Raw genomic sequence first — 21,704 nt, 5'->3', positions numbered from 1 at the left:
CAATGTCATAATGAAGCAGCTACTGTCTCATGCTCACACAAAGGATGAGTTCACTGCATATCTTGCAGGAAAAATGCTCCAGCATGCGAAGAATTGCTCAGAGAATTTTGTCATCATGTGGCACAGTGAATCTGCTGCCTCTTATTGTTCAAAGAGCCAGGAGGAAATTGACACTAAAATTATGTTGCATGCCATCAACACCACAGAGAGATGCTACTAAATTCTGGATTTTTGCACAAGAGACAGATGTTCTAGTACTCTCTGTGAGACCCTGCCCAAGACTTCTGCAAGATTCTATTTTTGTGCCTGATGTTGCTGTTTATCCCTCAGAGACATGTTCCGATCACTTCGACCATTAAATCTGCCACACTGCCAGGTTTCCAGCTCCTTTCAGGATGTGACACTACTGGAAGGTTAGCTAGGAAAGACCAAATTATCCTACTGGAAGGCATTTGATTCAGCCACTGATGACTTTCTCCTCCCTCTGAAGGTGCTCAGAATGGCTGAGACAGTCACTGATTAGGTTATAAATGCACTAGAGGCATTCATAAGCCGAATTTACCATTTGTGGATCAATATTACGACACTTGCTGAGCTATGTTGGTGATTGGTTTCCAAGAAGCAGACACAGAGAAAAATTGCCAACGACAAGAGGTGCATTTATACCTGCTATCAAGAGAGCAAATCATCAAGCAATGGAATGGCTCCAGGATGACTGAGCACATCCAAAGCTATCCTCCCCAATCAGGCATGGATGGGTCTTGGAGGATGGACTGATCGCACCAGCGATGTGTGAAATACCATGCGCTCTGCAATCAGTCCTTCAGTTAATCAAATGATCATGTGCAAAGACCAGATGCTCACCACTCTGCAAATGTTTGGCCAGCAGTCTGCCTTGTATGGGGATGTGGGAGTGAGGCATGGACAAGGATCGATGTGATAATGTGTGCCCTAGGTGGAGATGACACAGATGATGACTTTGATGAATGAATGTTTTCAGTCCTACATGTCAAGGCTAGCTTCCCTAGGATTACCCAAGGTCAATGTCTTTGTTGTGTAAGCAGGGCATCTTTATGTTAAAGTATAATTAAAAAAATGTTGATTTTTTTAAAAACATTTTCTCAAATATATATATTTACATAATTGTTTGAGGTTTGTCATGGTTGGTACGTACCATTGTGTTCATGGGAGAAAGGGTTTTTGAATGATACCCAACTTGACCCATTTCCAATGACAATGCATTATCAAAATTTCCACCAGCTGGAGGATCGGGAGCTGGGAGCCAGGCGGTGGGTGGGTGGGTGGGGCATCAAGTCCCCCTTGCCATGCTGCAGGGGGTGACAATATTGAAATTATGGTTCTGTAGATCTTTACAAATCAAATGACAGCTCCCTTACCTTTCTGTCACTAACTTGCCCATAGAATGAGATTTTACTACACTAGGGATAGAAAGAATCCTCAAGCTGGTAAAAGCTTGGGCACAGGAGAGAATCATGGGTCACTCTTGAAGTAGGTGGAGGGTAGGAAGAGGACACCTCTGCACAATGTTGTTTTCAATTCAAGCTTTAGAGTACAGCTGTGAAAATTCACCCGATGGGGAAAAAAGATTCTTGATGGGGAACCATGTGTCACCCAAACCCACTCAGTGCAACTTTGTACCCTTCACAGGGTGGCTGGGCCACATAGAGAGATTCATAAGCCTTCTACAGTCTCACTTAACGAAGCAGGCTCTTTTAGTTTAGGGAAGAGGCTCCTGCATTAAGATCTAGAGGTCCCAGGTTCACTCCCTGCTGCCAATGATCCATCGCTTGCTGCTCCATAAAATTAAATAGGGAAGTGACCCCGGTGAAAAACAGTGAACCTATTGGTGTAGCTAAGAAGAAAATGAAGGTTGCCTAATTTCTTCTTATGTGAAACTATGTGGATGTTCTGGTTTACAACTAGTTTCTCTCCATTAAGTCTTATCGGCGGGGGAAATATTCTGCTGAAGACACAAAAATGTGAAAAAGTGGAGATAAGGCCGTTCTTGCAAAAAGAAAAATGGTATCTGATTTTCAGGTATAACATTTGCTGAAGCAAGCATCATTCCTGAGAGCTTTAAAAAAAAAAAAATTGGAAGAAAACCTTCCTCCCATGTTATATACAAGGTTTGGCTCTGTTTTATCCTTACAGTGAAAACAGATTTGTTTTTCTGTTACCTGGCCAATAACTACAGTATGTACCAAAATGGCTGAGGACAGAATTATCCAGATGTCATCCAATGTTTATCTTGAGGGTACACAGGGAAAACACAGTGATGTACTTATCCAGACATACGGTAGATTTAATTCTTAAAAAGTCCTGGCGTACAGAAGGACTTACTTGTGTGTTTCTTTTTAGTGGGCTGCCTACTTTGCACTGAAAGGAGAAAGACTCCTTGTTGTTGTTGAAAAGGGCTAATAGGGCAAATAAGATACTGATTTAGCAGTGAGTCAAAGTCCTTTGAAATGAATAGGATTCTTTCCATTGACTTCAGTGAGCTTTAGATCAGGCCTCTAGTTTCCATAAAAGTGAAATAAAGTGTATGTGGGTATATAGAAAAGTGCCATAAATAAGCAAAAAGAAAAAAATTCTTTAGCTTCTACACTGAAAACAAAACTTTCATTTTAAAAATTTGTAACCAAACAGATGCGTGCAGAATAATCCAAAGCAATTTCCTGATGCTATTGTAGTAACCCAGTCATCTGTCCCCATCATTGCTATCTCTAACTGTGTTATGTCTAAGCTGCTAATCTAGTCATGTACCTATTTAAGTCAATGGGAGTTTGTCGACTTCAGTGGGAGAAGCAGAAAGGTCTCAGATTGTCAACTCTTTAGGATAGAGATGTTTTCTCATATTTGTCTGTACAGTGCCACATAGTGCAGTATAATTAATTAATAATAATTTAAACATTTAATTTATTGGGATTTTAATGAAAACAGACATTTTCTGCAGAGATTTCCTTAGGTGAAAAACCAGAAATGTTTTGATGGAAAAAACTTTTGACCACTATTTACAAAGCACCTGTCACCAGTACATACTAATATTGTAAAATAAGAGGCTATAAGACTAACACATTGTCTACACTGGGATTTTAACCACCAATGTAGCTGTACCAATGCAGACTCCTAGTATAGACAAAATTTGCACTGTTGCACAACTTATCCTGTTCTACAGCAGGGGTTTGCATTGGGTGGCTAAAAGTCAAATGTAGATAAGTCTTTAAAACAAGGCTGAGCTCTGATCTTGCCTTTCAGGGGAGTTCTCTTGTCATCTTTTCTGTAAACAGCAGCTCCAGTAAAGCTTAGCCTATCATTAATTTAATCTAGCAATAAAACAGTAGTCTAGTAGAAGGTGACTTTAGTTGCTGAAAGTTATTCTCCTCTGAAGCAAGAGAAGTCAGTGCTTATTATTGCTATGTACAGACTCAAGAAATGCCAGCATCTGACCAGCACCATCTTTGACCAGAATCAAAAGGAAATGTTGTTCCCCACATGAATGAGCAAGGAAAATATCCTATCAGAGGATACTCCTCCCCATAGTAAATTCATTAAAAGTGCTCTTAGACACTCAGACATTACCATGATAATGAGCATGGAATAAAGAGATGAGATTACATAGGGTAACAAGTAATTGAAGCAACAAAACACATGAAAACAAGAATGTCCTTCCAGGAGAGGTTAAAAATGAAATTCTGTATCACAGAAGCAGAGTGACAAATAGTGGAGAGCCCAGAATTTAAAAAAGAGGAATAAAAACATGGAAAGTTAACTGAAGAGCTAAGGTTTTGCTGGGAGAAATGAGAACATTTGGAGAAAAAGTAACATCCAATAATGTACATCTCTCAGACCTACTGGAAGAGTTCCAAGGCCAAAGGGTCAGGGTGACTGTGCCTCGGAGAGGCACTAATTCAGCACAGCTCCCAGGGAGGGGAGTCCCGGTTGTGTGTCCCTGGCTGACCTTCAGTACAATATGTCTACTGTGTGAAGAGCTCTGTTTTTGGAACATTACTCATAGAAGCAAGCTATTTATTCTGAGTAAAGTAGGGAAGTTATTTTTGGATGGACCTTACAAAAAAACATTTCTCTCGGAAGTGTACATAACTCAAGACAAAATGCACCTTGATGCAAATTCAAACAAATGTCACATAAGATGTTTTTCAGTGTATTCAAAGAAAGTGAAGAACTGGAATTACATGTGGCTGAGGTTAGTGATGCATTCAAAGAGACAGATACTTTAACAATAAACTGTCTTTTCATTTTAGATAATACTATCAGCAATATTAGTTTCCTCCTCATAACATAAGCAATACTTGTTTTAAATTATCAGTGAAGAATATAAATTGCCTTCTCCACCTACACATTGTTTCCCTCTCGGGTTGGCCCAATCCCTTCTGTATTTAAGAAGCCACTGAACTAGCGGGAATTCCCTAATCTAGTTGTCTGCTTCAGGCATCACATAGATGTTAATGTGGACCACGTCTCTTAGCTGGATGTACTATATTCACATCCAAAAATCGTATTTATCAATGTGTGATTAGCAAGTGTACTGTAATATGCAGACATACTTAGAATGAACTGTTTATTCACATAAGAATTTAAGAATGGCCATACGGGGCACCAGTGGTCCATGTAATCCAGTATCCTGTCTTCTGACAGTGGCTGGTGCCAGCTGCTTCAGAGGGAGTGAACAGAACAGGGCAATTATGGAGTGATCCATCCTGTCGACCAGTCCCAGCTTCTAGCAGTCAGAGGTTTAGGGACACCTGGAGCATGGGCGGGGAGCTAGGGGGGAGGATCCATCCCTGACCATGTTGACTAATGGTCATTGATGGGCCTATCCTTCATGAAGTTATCGGATTCTTTTTTGGAACCCAGTTATACACAACCATGGCTTTATTTTATACTGCTTTTCTTCAGTCACATGCAAGGGGTTTGGCTGAAAGTTTATTTCCAAAATGAAATGGGGTTTTCCTGAAGATGCACAAATTGAGTTGACGATTATCTGTATTGTAAATAAAAATTGGCTCTTGGTGGCTCCCCAGATTAACCAAGGATGCTTTAATGAGCTTTCTGTGTGGTTAAAAGTGTGCAGAGGTAGAGGAGTTCACTGTGAGAGACAGTAAAAGGATGTCTTGATCTTGTTTTAATATTTTAATATTAACAACTATAATTGACTGTTTGCACAATGCCTAGCACAGTGGGACGTAAGCGAGGCTCCTAGGCACTATTGCAGTATAAATAAAGAAAGAACAATATAAAAATGTGGAGTTTAAAAAGGTTTAATGCATTGTAGATATATATTTAACATTAAAATATTTCTACTGATTGTTAAATCAAGGTTAGTGCAGGTCAGAAACTGATCTACAGCCCTTTGATAGTGGAGAGCCCCATGGCCCGCGTCACACACAACTCCCTTTGCAAACAGGTGACCAGCACTAGCAGCAATGCCAAGTGTAATTAAAAACTTTTTTGTCAAATGCATTTCATAGCTGAGTTGTACTGAGATGAATTCTGACCTTTTGAACATCCACACTGCTGACTTGAGGAAAACGGGGTCCAGTTTTCCTTTAAGAGACACATTTTATTTTTTACTTACATTTGTGTATATAATTACTATGACAGAAGAGCAAATAATCTATTTACATGCATATATGGCCATTTACAGATTTTCCTGGTGATATTTGCGTGAAAAATATTTGATTTGTTTGCAGGCTTTAACAAAAAAGGTTATTTCTAAATATACGCTGTAGGCCAAAGAAAACAGATTTTGAGTGACCATCTCAAGGATCAGTCAATAATAAAAATTTAATTGCTAAATTACTGAGACCTTTCATTGTGCCAGAGAGCAAAAAGAAAGTAATTCTACTAAGTCTGACACAGTTGTTTTGGTAGCTGCCAATTGATATTGCTACATCCATTTATACATTCCTTATGAGTTGACTAGGATGACCATACTAGGATTTAACGGATTTTTGTTTGTGTGATGGCTTTTTTGGAATACAAACACTCTCCAAAATAATACCTCCACCTAAAAGCCAAAATAGATACAATCAAAGGTGTGAGAACATTTTGAACAAAAACTAGAAAACCCACAAACCCTTTAATTTATGAAAGTTAAGTTTTCCCATTTAATTTTCAATATTTTTAAACAGTCCCCTTTCATTAAAACTATTTCATTTTTTGTGCTTGAAAAGAAACTGTATTTGAAAGGGAAAATGGCTCATTTTTAAATCTCAGAAAGATGTCCTTTTGAAATTTCTCATTTATCTTGAATGAACAATAGTGCACATGAACAACTTCAAGTTTAACATGCCTTCAATATGAGAATAGATATGTTCTGGACATTTTAGGGGAAAAGCCTGTGTTTCTTGATCACAGAATGAAGTAAGGAAACATTTTACATTAAATTCCCCCCTCCTCCAAAAAAACATTGTCCTTTCTTCCAGCTCTAGGACTGTGTACACTGATCTCATCACCATGGTGTTGGAACAACACAGATTTGACCTTTGACTGTTAGTCATTCTGGGGCTTAGTTACAAAGCCCATTTTGGCTAACAGGTGTTGTAAAGGATGATGCTTTGATCTTTCAATATGCATTATGTTTTATTGCACACTGTGTAGGTGGTTCTCTGAGCAGATCCTAAACCCAAACAATCTTGTTAGTGTTAAGTTTCTAGCTGCATTATGTTTCATTGGGATCTTGTCTTCCACAGGGTTTAAAATTGTGAAGTCTTTTTTAGTAAGGTGACATACTGACTAACTGGTCTTTACTTCTTAAATAGGTCTCAAGCAGCATTCTTAAATTATAATTCAAACTTTGTAGGACGCGTTCATTTAAATATTGATTCGCACTGATGAATGAGGAGAAAAGGGGGACACCTTGTTAACATGTGCCAGTTTAGTGACTGCTGTATCATGAATGCCAGGAAATGCTGTTGTACAACTTCTGCTTTCAGTTCCATTGGTCTAAATTAAAACTATATGCATTGTTGGTGTAGCCGAGACCAGAATTTGTCCCAATAACTTTTCTTGCATATACAGACCAAAGAAAGGAAACCCCCCTGCTAAACTCAGATTTCCTTAGGTTTCAAAACAAAAAGATAACCCAGATCATGCCTAGCACATCCTTTAAATCCCAATTCTCTCTTAAGACACCACAGTATCACTAGTAATTTATTGATTAGCAGGAATAGTTTCACTTGCCAGTCTGTGGACTGGCTGCCTCATGAGGGCCCCTTTTTGGCTGTGGTGGCTCTCCAGCACCCTATTTCATTCCCTCTCACCAGAGATCCTCAAACTCCACACACAAGCATCTCTCTCTGTTTTCCGACCCTCCTTAGGGTCTGGATTTATGAACATCAAAGCTCAGAACAAAACTCAAAGCCCCCCAATAAAGTCTACAAAGTTCAACTCAATTCCCTGCTTTTAGCAGGCCACTCCCCGACCTTCCTAGCTGGAGGGTTCTTTTCTTCTCCCCTGCAACCTGCTGTTGGCAGCTCTTCTCAGGCTTCTGTTTGCCTAGTGTTGGCAGCCCTTCCTAGCTAGTTAAGGGTCTCCTACATGCGCCTACTCATGGCCTCCCATCTATGGCCTCTACCACAGCTTCTTTTCTGTTTCCCTTTGTTTATAGAGACCAGCTGCTCTCTCTCAGATGCCATGTGAAGCCGGTAATGAGGCACAGGTGTTCTGGATCAGTTCCCTCTTACAGGGCCCACCCTACCATGTGACTGCCAGATATTGTATTCTCTCCTCTCCTACTCATTTTTAGACATTTTATATGTGGACAGTTTTCATATTTAGGTGCAGGGCCTTTAACAGGGTTTGGCAGTTGGGCCTGTAGGGTCTGTGCCCTTTTTTGGTATCCAGTCTACCCTTAAGTTGTACCAGGACAATTTCGGTGAGATCTTCCAATTGATCCACTGCCCCCTTTCTATTCTGATTTTCTCTATTCTCTGTTACCTTCTTCCAGACATTAAGCCAGGTAACCTACATCCCACAAAATGTCTTCCCAATGGGAATCGCTGAGGTTACTCATGTGCTTAAAATTAAGAATGTTCTTAAATACTTTGCTGGACTGGAGCCAGAACTTTGCAGGACCGCGTCCCAGCTATAGAAAAGACTACTTAACATTTTTAGATGACAGAATAATTTCACTCCCTTTCCCTCCTTTGAAAAAAGTTATACTTCCTCCACTAAAGATTTTAAATCAAGACAGATCTATTTGTCTGCAGTCTGTTTAATGATTTGGATGAATTGGGTTGCTGAGATGATGCATTAGTTTAAGGGGTTTTCTTAACACCATTGTCTTTTTGGCTACAGTATTATGTGCTGCATGAGACATTTGCCCAAAAGAGGAAGTGTACCACTGAAAACACATTTCAGGAAATACAGATTTAGAACATAGCAGACAGATCTCGAAAAGGGCAAAGAAATTTCTTCCACCTAAATCTAGGTCTGTGAGAAAATTATTTTCCTTCAGTCCTGCAAATTACTTAGATTTTTGTAGAAACTACAACCAATGAGCTGTGATTAAGTATTTAGTGATACATTGTCAACTTGGGTTTTTAAAATTCATTTTCTGAGAGAGCAGCTTTTAAACAGTCTACCTTGATTTTTTTTAAAATAAGTGTTTTTCTGCTTGCCCGTTGATGTCTGAAAGGGTCTGTTCACTTAGTCCATTTCTATACACAAAGTGCTGTCAAATGCACAGAGTGTACAAACTGGAAAAATAGAATAAAAAGTCATTGGTGGTTCCCTTTCAGTTTAAATAATCTTGAGCGTTACTTGAGTCAAAAGCGTAAGATGAGCACAATACATTCCAGGAGAATACTACTATTAGATTTTCCATCAGAGGATCATCCCTTCTTAATATCCATGCTGAAAGGCTGTTTGTCATAACAGTGTATCTAATGTAAGCCTGTTATTTACAGAAGCTAATGCATTAAATGTTGTCTGGCTCCAAACACCCTTTGTTCTGCTATGACCCAGTCCACACTAGGGGGAAATTGTGGAAAATGTTCACTGTTGCTACCACTGGTCCAGCCCCACCGAGCAATGTTGGGAGCCCTAGAGGGGAGCAGCTGCCACTGAGCTTTTTGAGCGAACAAGGCACTGAGCAAAATTGTATGACATAGTGCTTAAAATTCTAGCAGCTCATCATGTCAGGGCTCCCAATGCCATGAACATCAGTGGAGCTGAACAGGTGGCAAATTGGCTTCTGATTTTATATACTATTTGCATTGCATTTGTTTATCCACCCTTTTCTTAACCTCTTGGTGGTGTAAATAAATCCAGGGTGCACTTCTCACCAGCTGTGTTTTCATTGTCCAGTTCTGAATGCTTATTGAGGCCTTTAGAATATAGCCATTGCTCTTATGAGAGGATACTTGGCTGGTTTAGCCTAGCAGAAAGAAGGCTGAAAGGGGATATGATAGCTCTTTATAGCTAGATCAGGAGGTACACATCAGGGAGGTGAAGAGCTATTAAAGCTAAAGGATAGTATGACCAGATGTCCTGATTTTATAGGGACAGTCCCAATATTCAGGGCTTTTTCTTATATAGGTGCCTATTACCCCCAGCCCGATTTTTTACACTTGCTATCTAGTCACCCTACTGAAGGGCAATGTTGGCACAAGAACAAATGGATATAAACTAGCCCTGATCAAACTCAGGTTGCAAATTAGGAGGTTTCTAACCATTAGAGGAGTGAGGTTGTGGAACAGCCTCCCCATAGGAGTCGTGGGGGCAAACAGCTTCACTAATTAAGAGAAACCCAGACAGATTTATGGATTGTAGGACAGACTTGCTTGTGATGGTAGAGCCCAGCAGCCCTGTGAGAGGGTCCCTTTCATCTCGCCTCTTATATTCCTAAAAGCTCATGGTTCAGAGCCTCAGCCAGGCACCTGTAAGGGTCAAGAAGGGATTTCGCCCCCCCACTGTATTCCATTTTTTATTTATTTTTTTAAATCTCCTCCCTCCACCGCATCAGGAATGGCCCAGCAGGAGATGGGACATTGGGTGGGGCTGGCCAGTGCTCTGAGGTGGCACTGAGCATTTTCTCTCTAAGGTGCATGGGTGACTGTTCTTGTTCACACATTCAGTGTCTAACTGATCACCCTAACTGGGGTCGGGCAGGATTTTTCCCCATAGCTCATATGGGCGATGACTTTGGGAGTTTCATTTTCCTCTGCATCATGGGGTACTGGCCACTTTCCACAATTATCTGGGTATATCTCACTTAATCAGTCCCCTACCTTGCTATTCCCTGTCTGTAGCACACTGTTTAGTCTCCTGCAGGTTGGGATACTTTGCATTTTAAACTCAACGACTGAAATTGGACCAGTTGCCTGGTGACACAGAATGTCAGACTAGGTGATCTGGTGGTTCCTTATGGCCTTAAACTCCATGACTCCCACTTGTATAATGAGGTTACCCAAGGTTGCCCTGCAAAGTTCCTTAGGATAAAGCCTGCATGCAGGGTGTGGAGATTGCTTCCACCTGGGAAAACACTCTACATCCTAAAAACTGGTACTGAATTTATCCTAGAGAGCCCCCACAACGTGCCCGTCTGGGTTTGATTCACACAGCATGAAGCTGAGCACAGGTTAAGTTGAACCCTGTGGACTGCTCTTTCCCTGTGGCTGAGTTGCTTCCAGCCTAGCTCCTGCAATCCTTTCCTGGGGTTCCACTAGTGTCCCCTCAATAACTGATGCAGTATGGGTCCAGGTCTCCTGCTTAAAGCCTGAATCAGAATCTTTGCCCAGAGACAAGTAGATGGAGTCTCCAAGATGGAGGTGATCACAATCTGCATGAGGCAAGGGCATCCATGCAGAGGTTCTGTACAACAGGCTACCCAACTCTGTTGGCTTCTTCTACGGAGTCTTTGGGAAGGAAATACAGTCAGCTCAGTGGAGGGCTGATGTTGTTTTACCAACCATGTACCAACAGCCTGCTCCACATGGTAAGAGCTTGTGTGCTTGTCTTACTTTAAGAACTACTGGAGTGGTTCAGTTAACAGTACAATAGCTTAAAGCGACTCATCACTACAGCACCCTTCCCCCCCCTTCTGAAGGTGGAATTTCACTGCCCAAGAGATACTAACTGTTGGTGAGAACAGTAGTAACTTTTGGGTGGATTTCAAATCAGAAATTGACCTAGACTTGAAAGAAGCATGCTGTGGAAACCAGGGTTCTCACGAGTTCCTACTCTGCCCTGCTTTGGGTCTGTCCCCCACAATTTTCCTATTCACTATGGTGTCTCAAGGCCCAGTTTGATTAAGTTGGAAGAACTTGGATTTTTTCCCCTAGTATGCCACAATTTGTTACCCCCTGCATTACTCAATGGAAGGAAGCAAGTGGCTTTACAGTTACATTTGGGGTTTTCAAACAAAGTCTGAACTAGTTCCTTGGAAGATCTAACTGCAGGAGGTTTGGATATTTAAAATATAAAATGAGATATAATTGAACAAAAAGGCTAGACTTTCCCTTCTCCAACCCCCAAGCGTCAGAATCATGTTGATTTATTAACTGAAAAAAATGTCTGAACCAATTTCTTTCAAACTTTCTAAAAAGACATCTTGAAAATTTCCAGGCCAAAAGGAGTTGTCCTACAAAATGTGTGCATGTGTGTGCGCATGTGTGCCTGAGAGAGAGAGAGCACGAGCAAGCAAGCACGCACACGCATGTGACATGAGCATGGGCATTTGCAGGTGCGATTGTTCAGGATTATAACAGAGAACTGTTTGCAGCCCCAACTGTAGAGTTATTGCTTCACAACTTACTACATGTCAACCAAAATTGAGTGAAGCTTTAACGATTGTGTCTTGCTAGGTGGTATCACGATAATCTCACCCGCCATGCAGCAGAGGCTCTTCTTCTTTCCAATGGATGTGATGGAAGCTATCTCTTAAGGAAGAGTAATGAAAGGATTGACCTGTATTCTCTCTCAGTAAGGTACAATATGGGAAAAAACTGAATTAACTTACATGACTCTACATTATCACCAGTTATAAGTATCCTTCACTTGCCACCATATGTTTGCAACATGGATTGCGATATTAATTTATAATAACCATATTAATAGTTTGTGATCTGATCATCAAAAAAGGTTGACCAGTAAGCTGTGACAGAGTGAAATCCCACTGAATAATATCCCACCTCCTAATATTTGTGCCCAGCTTCAGAAGTTCATAAGAGTTCATCTTTCTGGGAGGTGCTTCATTCCATGAACCGCTTTAAAATTAAACATTGTTCAAATCACTTAAAAAACCTCGATCATGGTAAAGTCAATTAGATTAGCAGTCATAATAATAAACGGAGACGGACTGAAGTGAGAAGAAAGGCTCTATGGTAAGCAGTTTACGGTAGTAAACACAGCAATTAACTTTAGTAGCCTGGAGATAACTTCTCCAGATTATATCCTGATCACAACCTAGGAACACCAAGACGTACCCCCTGAGGCCCTTCCCAGCTTTTCCCACCAATTGAGGATGTAGCCCATACAGAGCCAAGATGCTAAAAGTTTATATACTTAACTGCTGAGTCAGTGTCGTGATTTAAGGAGCTTTAGCTCACAGTAACTAGGACACAACAGGATTTTAAAGGGAATGTGTGACCCGTCTGTGCCTAGTGTAGCCCACTTGAAAATGCCAAGGTCAGGGCATGCTTCAATAGGAGAGCAGATTCTGCCAGAACTGGTGGCTAACACTGAAGTTAGAGTCCCCAACCAGTCACAAACATTGCTCCTGATTTCCTACACTGGTTATCAAGAAGCTAAAACTAGAAATACACAGCCGCCTTTATAGCATTTCAGTCTCTGGCTCTCAATCAGCAGCTGGGTCCAGTAAAGAGATAAATTATTTAAAACTCTATTCCCTTTACCAAAGTGTTCTTCTCATCCCCAAAGGTGATGAAGCCACATTGTCAGATCAATGTAAGTTTGGATCTTACACAAAATACCACGCTGCCAGCCAAACTTTAGTAACTAAAACTAAAGGTTTATTATAAAAGGAAAAACTAAGAACGTTAAATGGTCAAAGCAATCAGATGCATACAGGGACTTTAAAGTCCATCTATATCAGATTCGCAGCAGAACTGTGGAGTTCACAAGCTTGTACAGTTCCTCTGGTGTACATCCAGTACCTGGATGGGCCTCAGTCTTTTGTATCAAAGCTTCAGTTGTACATGTTTTCATTCCAGCTTCCTACCTCTGGAACAACTCAAGATGGAGTTGGTGAAGCTGCATTTTATAATCTGGTTTGCCACGTGGCTTGTTTCAAACAAACTCACAGCACATGGGCAGGGAAAGACACTTGCAGTTACAGGTTGTATTCAGGACATTGCATGAACGGCTATGAATAACTTGCAGACAAGAACATCCGACACACCCTTCAAATTAAAGACTTGCCGTTTATGCATTGTCTGGCATCATTGTAATATATTGCACTTCGAAACCAAGGTCAGCTGCACTTGTAAAGGCCAGTTTTGTGATCAGTGTAAAGACACCAGCACCAATATCTTCAGTACAGACATGCTCCCAGACTGAGCTCTGTGGGGTGGGGAATGCCTTAAAAAAATAAACACCCTCATTTATACAGTGCCTAGCACAATGGGGCATTGATTAGGGCCTGTAGGAAGTACTGCAACACAAACAATAAGTAATGATAACATGTGCATAAGTGTAAAGAACATGAAAAGGAAAACCGTAAGGAACATTTGTTAAAAATGGAAGGTAATTTTTTTTTTTTAAAAGGGTACAATATCTTGTCGGCCTGAATATTTTTTAATTAGCAGAAAAAATTAAGCACTGTTTGAAATAAGCTCCTGCCACTGGCAATTTCTCAAAAAATCCAAGCCAGTTTTGCATGACAATCTGAAAGTTATATATAAACCAAAAAATGTATTTAAAAAGGGTTGCTAACTGAAGAATTAAATATTTGTAAAGAACTGATAAAAAGAAAATAGCTCCCTAACTCTAAGTTTATAATATCTGGAAGGGTTTATTCATCCTTGAAAATTGTGTAGTAAAAAATTGATAGTGTCATTGATTTATTACTTTATTAGCTGAAATAAAAATCACAGTCCAGGATCTCCGATTCTTTTCTCCATTATAGCACTTTTATGCTGGTATATCTCTATTGAAGTCAGTGGAGTTACTCCAGCACAGAAGTGGTTAATGGAGTAGAGAATCAGTCCAATAGTCATTAAGTTTCACTGACAACTCGTCTGCCCTGATCTCTTGGATGCCCATTGATGGTTCCTTCAGAGATGCATGTAATAACTTATTATGAAGAGACATATCTGCCAAAGTAGATGCTGATTGCACTGTGAAGGAGAGGAAGAAATGCACAAACCAAACATTTAGCAAATTCCTTTTGAGGGAATGTTATTTAGAAGATGAAACCAGACTAAGTCTTTGAGTGATACATACTAGTTTAATTTATCTGCATTTTTTATTCTTATACAAAAGTGTCATCTTTGGATGCGGTGTATGGATGAAAACTGGCTTGATGTGAAAAATTAGCACCCAAAACTCTGAGTCAAGGAATAATTAAATTTAGTTCTCCAAGTTCTTTACAGTCTGATATAAATGTCTGCTTCCATCTTTTGATGCTGTGGATCAACAGATACCTCAGTAGAACTGGTCAATTTTTTTTTAAAATACAAAAAATGGCTTGTCAAAGGAAAAGGAAATTTTTAACAAAAATTTCCCTTGATTTTTGATTTTTCAGCAAAATGAATTGCAAATGTTTGATTCAAATAAACATTAAAAAGTGAAAAAAAAATCTCTTTTAAACGATAATTTGGTTAATTGAAGGATCCTGTGAAAAATTTCAAACAAAATGAAAAATGCTCGTTTCACTCTAAGTTTTTCCTTGGATTTTTTTGATGAAGCTAATTTTCATTTCAAAATGTAAAGTTTTAAATGTATTCAGATATTTTTTATGGAAAACATACCATTTTTTGACCAGCCCTATTTCTTAGTGTATAGTTGCTTTTCTTTCCTGAATACTTTCTATCTATCCTTTATTTAACACACGTGCGCATGTGCAGACTCTCAGTCATCATTAGTGGGTTGCTTCAGTATGAAACTATGCTCAGATATCACTTGGTATTTTGATTGACATTTGCAGTCTGAAGCTACTGAGGGAGATCACATACAAATTGTCTTTTCCCCTAGTTAGTCACTAACTCTAAAGAGGAACTAAGAAATGAGTAGAGTCTACTCTCATTGGCACACTATTTCCTGTGAAATTAGGAGAAGACATGAAAACATGACTTCACTGTAGCAAGAAGCCATGACAGCATACACCCTAGCATGCCATCGGCACATGCCTTTTGTGCATTATGTGATTTGGGGAAGGGGTGGGGGGGCTGAAGGCATAAGATGTTTTCAACCACAAGAGGTGCACAAAAAGCCAATGCATACCCAACTTGGAGTGGCCAGATGTGCTTAGAATATGGCTTTTTCAATTAAATGTAATTAATAAGACCCATTACAAATATTTCAGGGATTGTAACTATCCACTATGAAAAGTAGTTCCTACTAAATGATGAGAAAAATCCTAGGAATTCATACCCCCTCCTTTTCTCCACTATTTTAAATGTATTTGTTTCTTGTTAACTTTTTTCCTAACCTTTTCTTTTAAAGATTCTCTGGACTATCTTAGGTGCTAGTGTTAATAGGATTCACTTTAAGAGGCTGCTTCACTACCTTATGGATGAACAACATCCAGCAAGGAAGTTAGGACTTGCATAGCTCTTTGTACATGCAGTCAAGTGGTCCTGAATGGTATTGTACTGATTTTTTTTTTTTAATTTTTATTTTTTTTAAATATAGATTGTCTTCCTGTGTGTATTTGTATAGTGCCTAGCACAATGGAACCCCTGTTCTGACTGGAGCCTTTGGTAGTGAAAGTAAATAGTAAGAATTTCTCACACCTGCATGCCTAAAATTAAGCTCCTAAATCAATATTTAGTCACAGACATAAAGGAGGCATTATTTTCAAAAGGTACTGAGCACCCGTAACACAAGGGACTTCATAAAGAGATTAGGGAGACTGCTGAAAAAAGTTAGGCCACCTTTAAATGTGCCTAAATTACGCACCTAATGTTTGAAAATGTTATCCAATAATAAAACGTACACTGAGCAGAAAGATTGTACCTTAAGAATTAGCAGTAGTGCTGCTAACTGGTCATGCACCCTGATGGCTAGAGCAGGAAGCTAAGAGAAAGGATTCTTGGGTTCTAGTCTTGTCTAAGGTTACATTGTGAGCCAATGACAGAATCAAGTCACTTAACCTTTCTGTGCTTTCATTACCACATCTGCAAAATAGTGATAATACTTAACCCATCTCATAGTGGCATTGCAGTTCTTACTTAATAGGCCTGACTTTCAGAGGTGTCAAGCACCTACAACTCCAAATGGAGTGAATGGGAACTCTGAACATGCAGTATTTTTGATAATCAGTCCCAACGTTCATAAAGTTCAGAGTTCTTCAGATGGTTGGTGCTGTGCATGCACAAAGCAATAAGGGTTTACATTTTCCTTCAGCATCATTGCTTAATTTGCAAACTTCACTTATTTGGACAATTTTCTTTTTTCTTTTAGAGCAAAAGATTCTGTCAAACATTTCCATGTGGAGCGTACGGGGTCTTCATTCAAGTTTGGCTTTAATGAATTTCCTAGCTTGAAGGACTTAGTCATGCATTTTGCAAACCAGCCTTTAATTGGAAGCGAGACAGGTAAACAATGTGTGTCGTGTGTATGGAGGGGGTTTTAGGGAACCCACTTCATAGTCACATCAGACAGCCGTTTTTACTCAAAACCTGCTCAGATGTATTTGTTGCTCAGATGTTCCTCTTCAGATATTAATTTGGGTGGGCCAATGTTAAATGTACCAGAGGTGAATATCCCTTAGGGATGCCTTCTGTTTCATCTAAACACAAACCAAGGGAAGCAGGTTGTGATTTTACCAGCCTGGGACACAAGCCCGTTTTGGTGTCAGGGTAGACTTAGGGCTGGTTCACACTTACCGTGTGATTCGGTGGCAGTTGACGGGAGTTATGCAAACTACTCTGCGTAGTTTGCGTAACTGACGTCAACTGCTCTGCTTCCCTTCTGCGTGCTGTTCTCACTGCGCTTCCCGTCGGCTCAGCGCTACGCTATTTGAGGGGGTGGACTTACTCAGTCAACTTCCAGATCGATTGAGCAGGTCTCACTGACCACTCAATCAATCAAGAAAGATCGATCCAGCGGCGGCAATTTTGCCACCATCAGTCTGAACATAAGACCCTGATACCGAGGCTGTCTCCCATTTCTGAGACAGAGACCTGTGCTTGGATCCACCCTGGAGAAAGGAGGGAATCATAGCTGTTTTATGGAACCTTGTGGTAGAACTTTGTATCTGTTAGAGTTAGCCAGTGTCTGAAACAGGTTAGAGCAGTTTGATGGATGTGGCACGGAAGTATAGAAATTGCTGTCAGTAGTGAAGTCAATAGAGTTAGTTTTCATTTATTCTCAGAGAAGAATTGGTTGCTGAGAACAGAGGATGATCACATGCTGCTACTTACCAGTGAAATTCCTGTGCTCATTTATGCACTTGTCTAACAATAAATTCATGATAGGTTAAAACAATCACATGCTATAAGAAGCTTCTGTTGTTGCCTAGTCTTTGCGGCTAACACAATCTTCGCTCAGAAGAAGCATTCAGAATGTGCCTATGGCTGAGGAGAATAAGACCCTTAAACTCCCACCCCACTTTTTGATTTTAATAGGTTAAGCAAGAAAAGGTTACACACTATAATGTGATGACTCTCCCAAAATAACATTTAAACGTTTCAAAAGAGTAGCCATGGAGAGATGGGGGTGAGAGCGAAGAAAGGAGAGAGCTATGCAAGTGTTTATTTCCATTACTTTCCATCCCAGACATCCACAATGATTTCCTCACCTCACCTGCAGCTGACATGCCCTCTACCTCACCATTAGCAAGTAATCTCCTTTGCCTTTCCTCTGCTGGGGCAGAGCAGCCTGTTTGTTGATTTGCTCTGTCCTGAAACAGGGATTTTTTTGTTTTTACATATTTGCTTAATCAGTGTGTTATTAAAATATGAAGAGCACAGACCATTTCAACTGACAGCTGCTGCTTGAATGGGGTCAAGGAGAAGGAGAAAGACTCTTCCTACCATCAGATTATAGACCAACTTACTTGTAGGGATGAAATTTAAAACACGGAGTTCAAATTTCTAGCACTAATCCTGAGAGAAAGAGGGGTATAGTCTAGTGCTAAAAGTATAGTTTAAGTCTAGCTGCCAGGCACTCATGAGTTCTAATCCTAGCTCTGGCATGGTCACTTCTGTGGCCTTGAGCCAGCCTTCCTTGTTCTGGCTTTCATAGCTCTAAAATAAGGCTAAGACTTAAAGTATTTCCACAGTGGAAATTACTAGACTAATTAACATTTGTAAGGCAGAAAAGTGTTAATAATTAGGGGCCAAAAATTTAGTATTGTGTGCGCAAAAATATGCAAATAATTTGTATGTGCAAAAGTGGTAATTGTACATGCAAAAGATCAGATAGACACCTAAATGATTATTTGCAGGTGCAATTACTGTGATGGCATGTACATCAATAAATAGTCACTCAAGCCCTTTTGTATATTTGAGACAAAAGTATTAATCCAATCACATCGTTTAAAAGGTTTATTTAAAAATGCAACCATACTATAGGACATTTCAAAGTACTAGTTTGTAAGAATTGTTTTGATTTAAAGTATAGCAGGAGAATGTTTCAATCTAAATATACATTTTGGGCTATGAGAAGATTCTTTTCTGAAGTCAGAAATATACCAGCAAGTTTAACCTTCTAAATATTTCAGACGACATGTAGAAAATTATGATTTTTCCTTCCTTCACTCCATGTGTTACATCCATTAGTGAATAAGGATTTGCTGCTATATGATCTCTGTGAGCTGGATCCCTGGTGCTGAATGATGTGCTCAGCAGTTGGCTTCAGGCCCCTAATCAGATTCTGCTAGCTCTGTGAAACCCCTTTCATCTGTTTAAGTCAGACAAAGCTATAGGCTGGAAATGGGTTTTAATGTATCTCACCAACAACCTTGCTCCCTTCCACCTTATTTTCCTATATGTAGAACTCCTTGGTTGGTCCTTAGGCACTACTGTAATAAACACGATTAATAGCAGCAGCCTGTAGAGGAATGGCTGATTTAATGGAGAAGGAGCAGTGAGTTGTCTGTTCAAGCACAGCCTTTTTTAAAAAAAAACAAACAAAGCAAACATACTTAGCTGTTGCCCATAAGGAGGTAAATGTCATTAGGCAATAACTGGCCCAAAGTCAGAAAGCAAGTCAATGGCAGAGCCGGGAACAGAATCCAGGTTTCCTAGCTCCCAGTCCATGCTCTCACTCAGTGATAGATAATGTGGAAACTTTGGCTCATGCACTAGTGGACAGTAATTGTATAATCCTTGTTTTGTTTTGAAAAAATGCTTGCATGGGATGTTATATGATAGAACTGACAGCTCAGCAATGAGACCCAATAAGCAAAGATACTGAATTATTTTCCCCCCCTCTGGCTGGTTTATAAACAAAGGACTTCATAAACACATAGTATCACCAACAGGGAAATAGAAATATTTTTCAATGGCTTCTTCCCCCTCCCTCCAATTTATATTTTGTTACATTTTAAGGTTGAGTTATTTTGGGCTCTGAGAGGTTGTAGAGGTGCAGGAAAAAAAGGCAAACTATCACATGGTTCTCAAGCCTAAATTCCATGCTACTGAGTAAGGAGGGTATAACTTAATGGAGCCGGTCGACATTTTTTCAACAAAAAGTTAGTTAATTTAAAAATAAACTTCTGAAAATGACAATGTCACAAAAGTTGACATTACCAGAAATGTTCCCAAAAGTTCCTTTTAATTAAAAATTTCCATTTACCAAAACCCTGGTTGTCAGTAAATGCAATTTTATTTATTAAACAACAAAATTAAATTAAAAAATTGATAACTTTTCTGATGTTTTAGACAAACGTTTTGCAAAGTGTTGTGAAAAATATTTTTAAAAATGAAAAATGGCTCGATTTCAAACCCTTTAGAGTGGAAACATATTTGAAATATTGTATTGAACTCATTTGTGACCAGCTCTAGTAACTTGTCTACAACACTAATGGTTGTTTTGTGCTCACTTTTAAACCGTTATGTGTTTTTAGTGTAGTCCCACTGATGAGAGCATCACTGAGTCAGGAGAGTTTATTTCCCTTTCCACTTTATCATCAACTCACTGTGAAACCTTAGCTAAGTCATTTAGATGCTCTGTGCCTCAGTTACCTATCAGATGAGAAGATTACAAACCCAAGTTTTGTAAAGCGTTTAGAAGTCTATGGATTAGAAGTTGCATAAGACCCTGAGATCCTGTGAAGTGATGCCTATGGGTTCAGGGGTTCTTTTGCACTGGATTGGACCTAAGCATTATAATTCTAACTACCTTCATTTCTGTCTATATCTTCATTAGTCATTGCAAATAGCTGTGCACATCAGTGCTGATTTTACTTCAGTAATCCAACATGTACACTTCTTCCTGTACTTCAGAAAATGCACAAAATCCAAACAAATGTAATTCAGGCTAGTATTTGCTCTGAGACAGTTTCTTGAACAGAATGGACTGTTATAAAAGCTCACTTCAGTAACAAGGGTAGAAGCAATACACTATCATATTTCTGTCTTCTTGCCAAACTGACATAGTCAGAAGGTTATGCTTTCCTGTTTGTTTGCATTCTTTCCCAGTTCTCCATTAGTGTTTTTAAAAACCATGTGTAAGCTTTAAGTCATTAACCGGACACGAAAACCAAATTGTGGCTTAATCAGCTTAAAACTTCTAAGAAACAGTCACATACTGATATTTCCCTGTTCTGTCTGTTTTCAGACCATCCCGGTTCGTTGGAAAGTAGAAATACATACCAGTAAAACCCAAACCCCAACACACCACAAAAATGTCTTGCTACAGATTAAATTGGATATTTCTATTTCTTATGTATTTACTGAATGACACTACATAAAATATTCCTTATGGAAAAACGTTACAGAACATAATAGAAAATACTATAATTTTATAGTGTTTAAACTAGTGCATGCAATTTTGCAGCAAATATATCATTTTCTATTAAACTTAATACACAGGATATCACTCTCTATTCAATTCTGTAGGATTATTTCAAGCAATTGCTAATAGAAGCCTCTTGGTTCCATCCCTATTAAATGCAAAAGCAATTTTCCACAGGGCTAGGGAGAATTAAACTGACTATGACCCTTGACCGACACCACATAGCTCAAGTTAAGCATATCACATTTGCATGCTTCCCTGTTTCTGTGATCAAATGTCAGCTACAGTAGTCAATTCAAATTCTCTTTTTCCCCCCATCCCCTTTTGCAAAATATAGCTAACCTGCAGAATTTAAATCATTAACACTCATTTTGAAAGTCTGTTTTGGATTGTCTCTTTGATCTTTTTCAACTAGGCTTGTGAGCTTTACAGTATTAGAAAACGAAATGTGGGTAGTGAGGCAGATTGGACCTGAAGCATGATCTAATTTTAGAGAGCTCCTTTGCTAGTGTTTTGCTGCAAACAAACTCTCCGCTGTTTAATTATAGTTCCATGAAGGTTAGTTTGAACAACAT

The 21,704-nt window shown here is 39.4% G+C and overlaps 1 protein-coding gene across 2 annotated transcripts in view; it reads left to right on the top strand.

Annotated features, from left to right (window-relative positions):
* DAPP1 (dual adaptor of phosphotyrosine and 3-phosphoinositides 1) overlaps nt 1-21,704 on the top strand; it is a 49,070-nt gene that overhangs the window by 8,157 nt on the left and 19,209 nt on the right. Inside the window, exons 1-3 of one of the 2 annotated variants that reach the window (XM_067553788.1) lie at nt 4,113-4,225; nt 11,850-11,972; nt 16,630-16,763. In XM_067553788.1, coding sequence (XP_067409889.1) covers nt 4,134-4,225; nt 11,850-11,972; nt 16,630-16,763 — 349 coding nt within the window. In that variant the 5' untranslated portion in view covers nt 4,113-4,133. Of the gene's footprint in view, nt 1-4,112; nt 4,226-11,849; nt 11,973-16,629; nt 16,764-21,704 lie in introns of those variants that run through there. The other variant, XM_067553796.1, reaches the window with a different exon arrangement.

The sequence above is a fragment of the Emydura macquarii genome, unplaced genomic scaffold (genome assembly GCF_026122565.2).
Source record: "Emydura macquarii macquarii isolate MOO-44397 ecotype Brisbane River unplaced genomic scaffold, CSIRO-AGI_Emac_v2 contig_302, whole genome shotgun sequence".
Lineage (NCBI taxonomy): Eukaryota > Metazoa > Chordata > Testudines > Chelidae > Emydura > Emydura macquarii.
The sequence above is the reverse complement of the archived record's forward strand: the minus strand, read 5'-3'. Positions and strand labels throughout refer to the sequence as shown.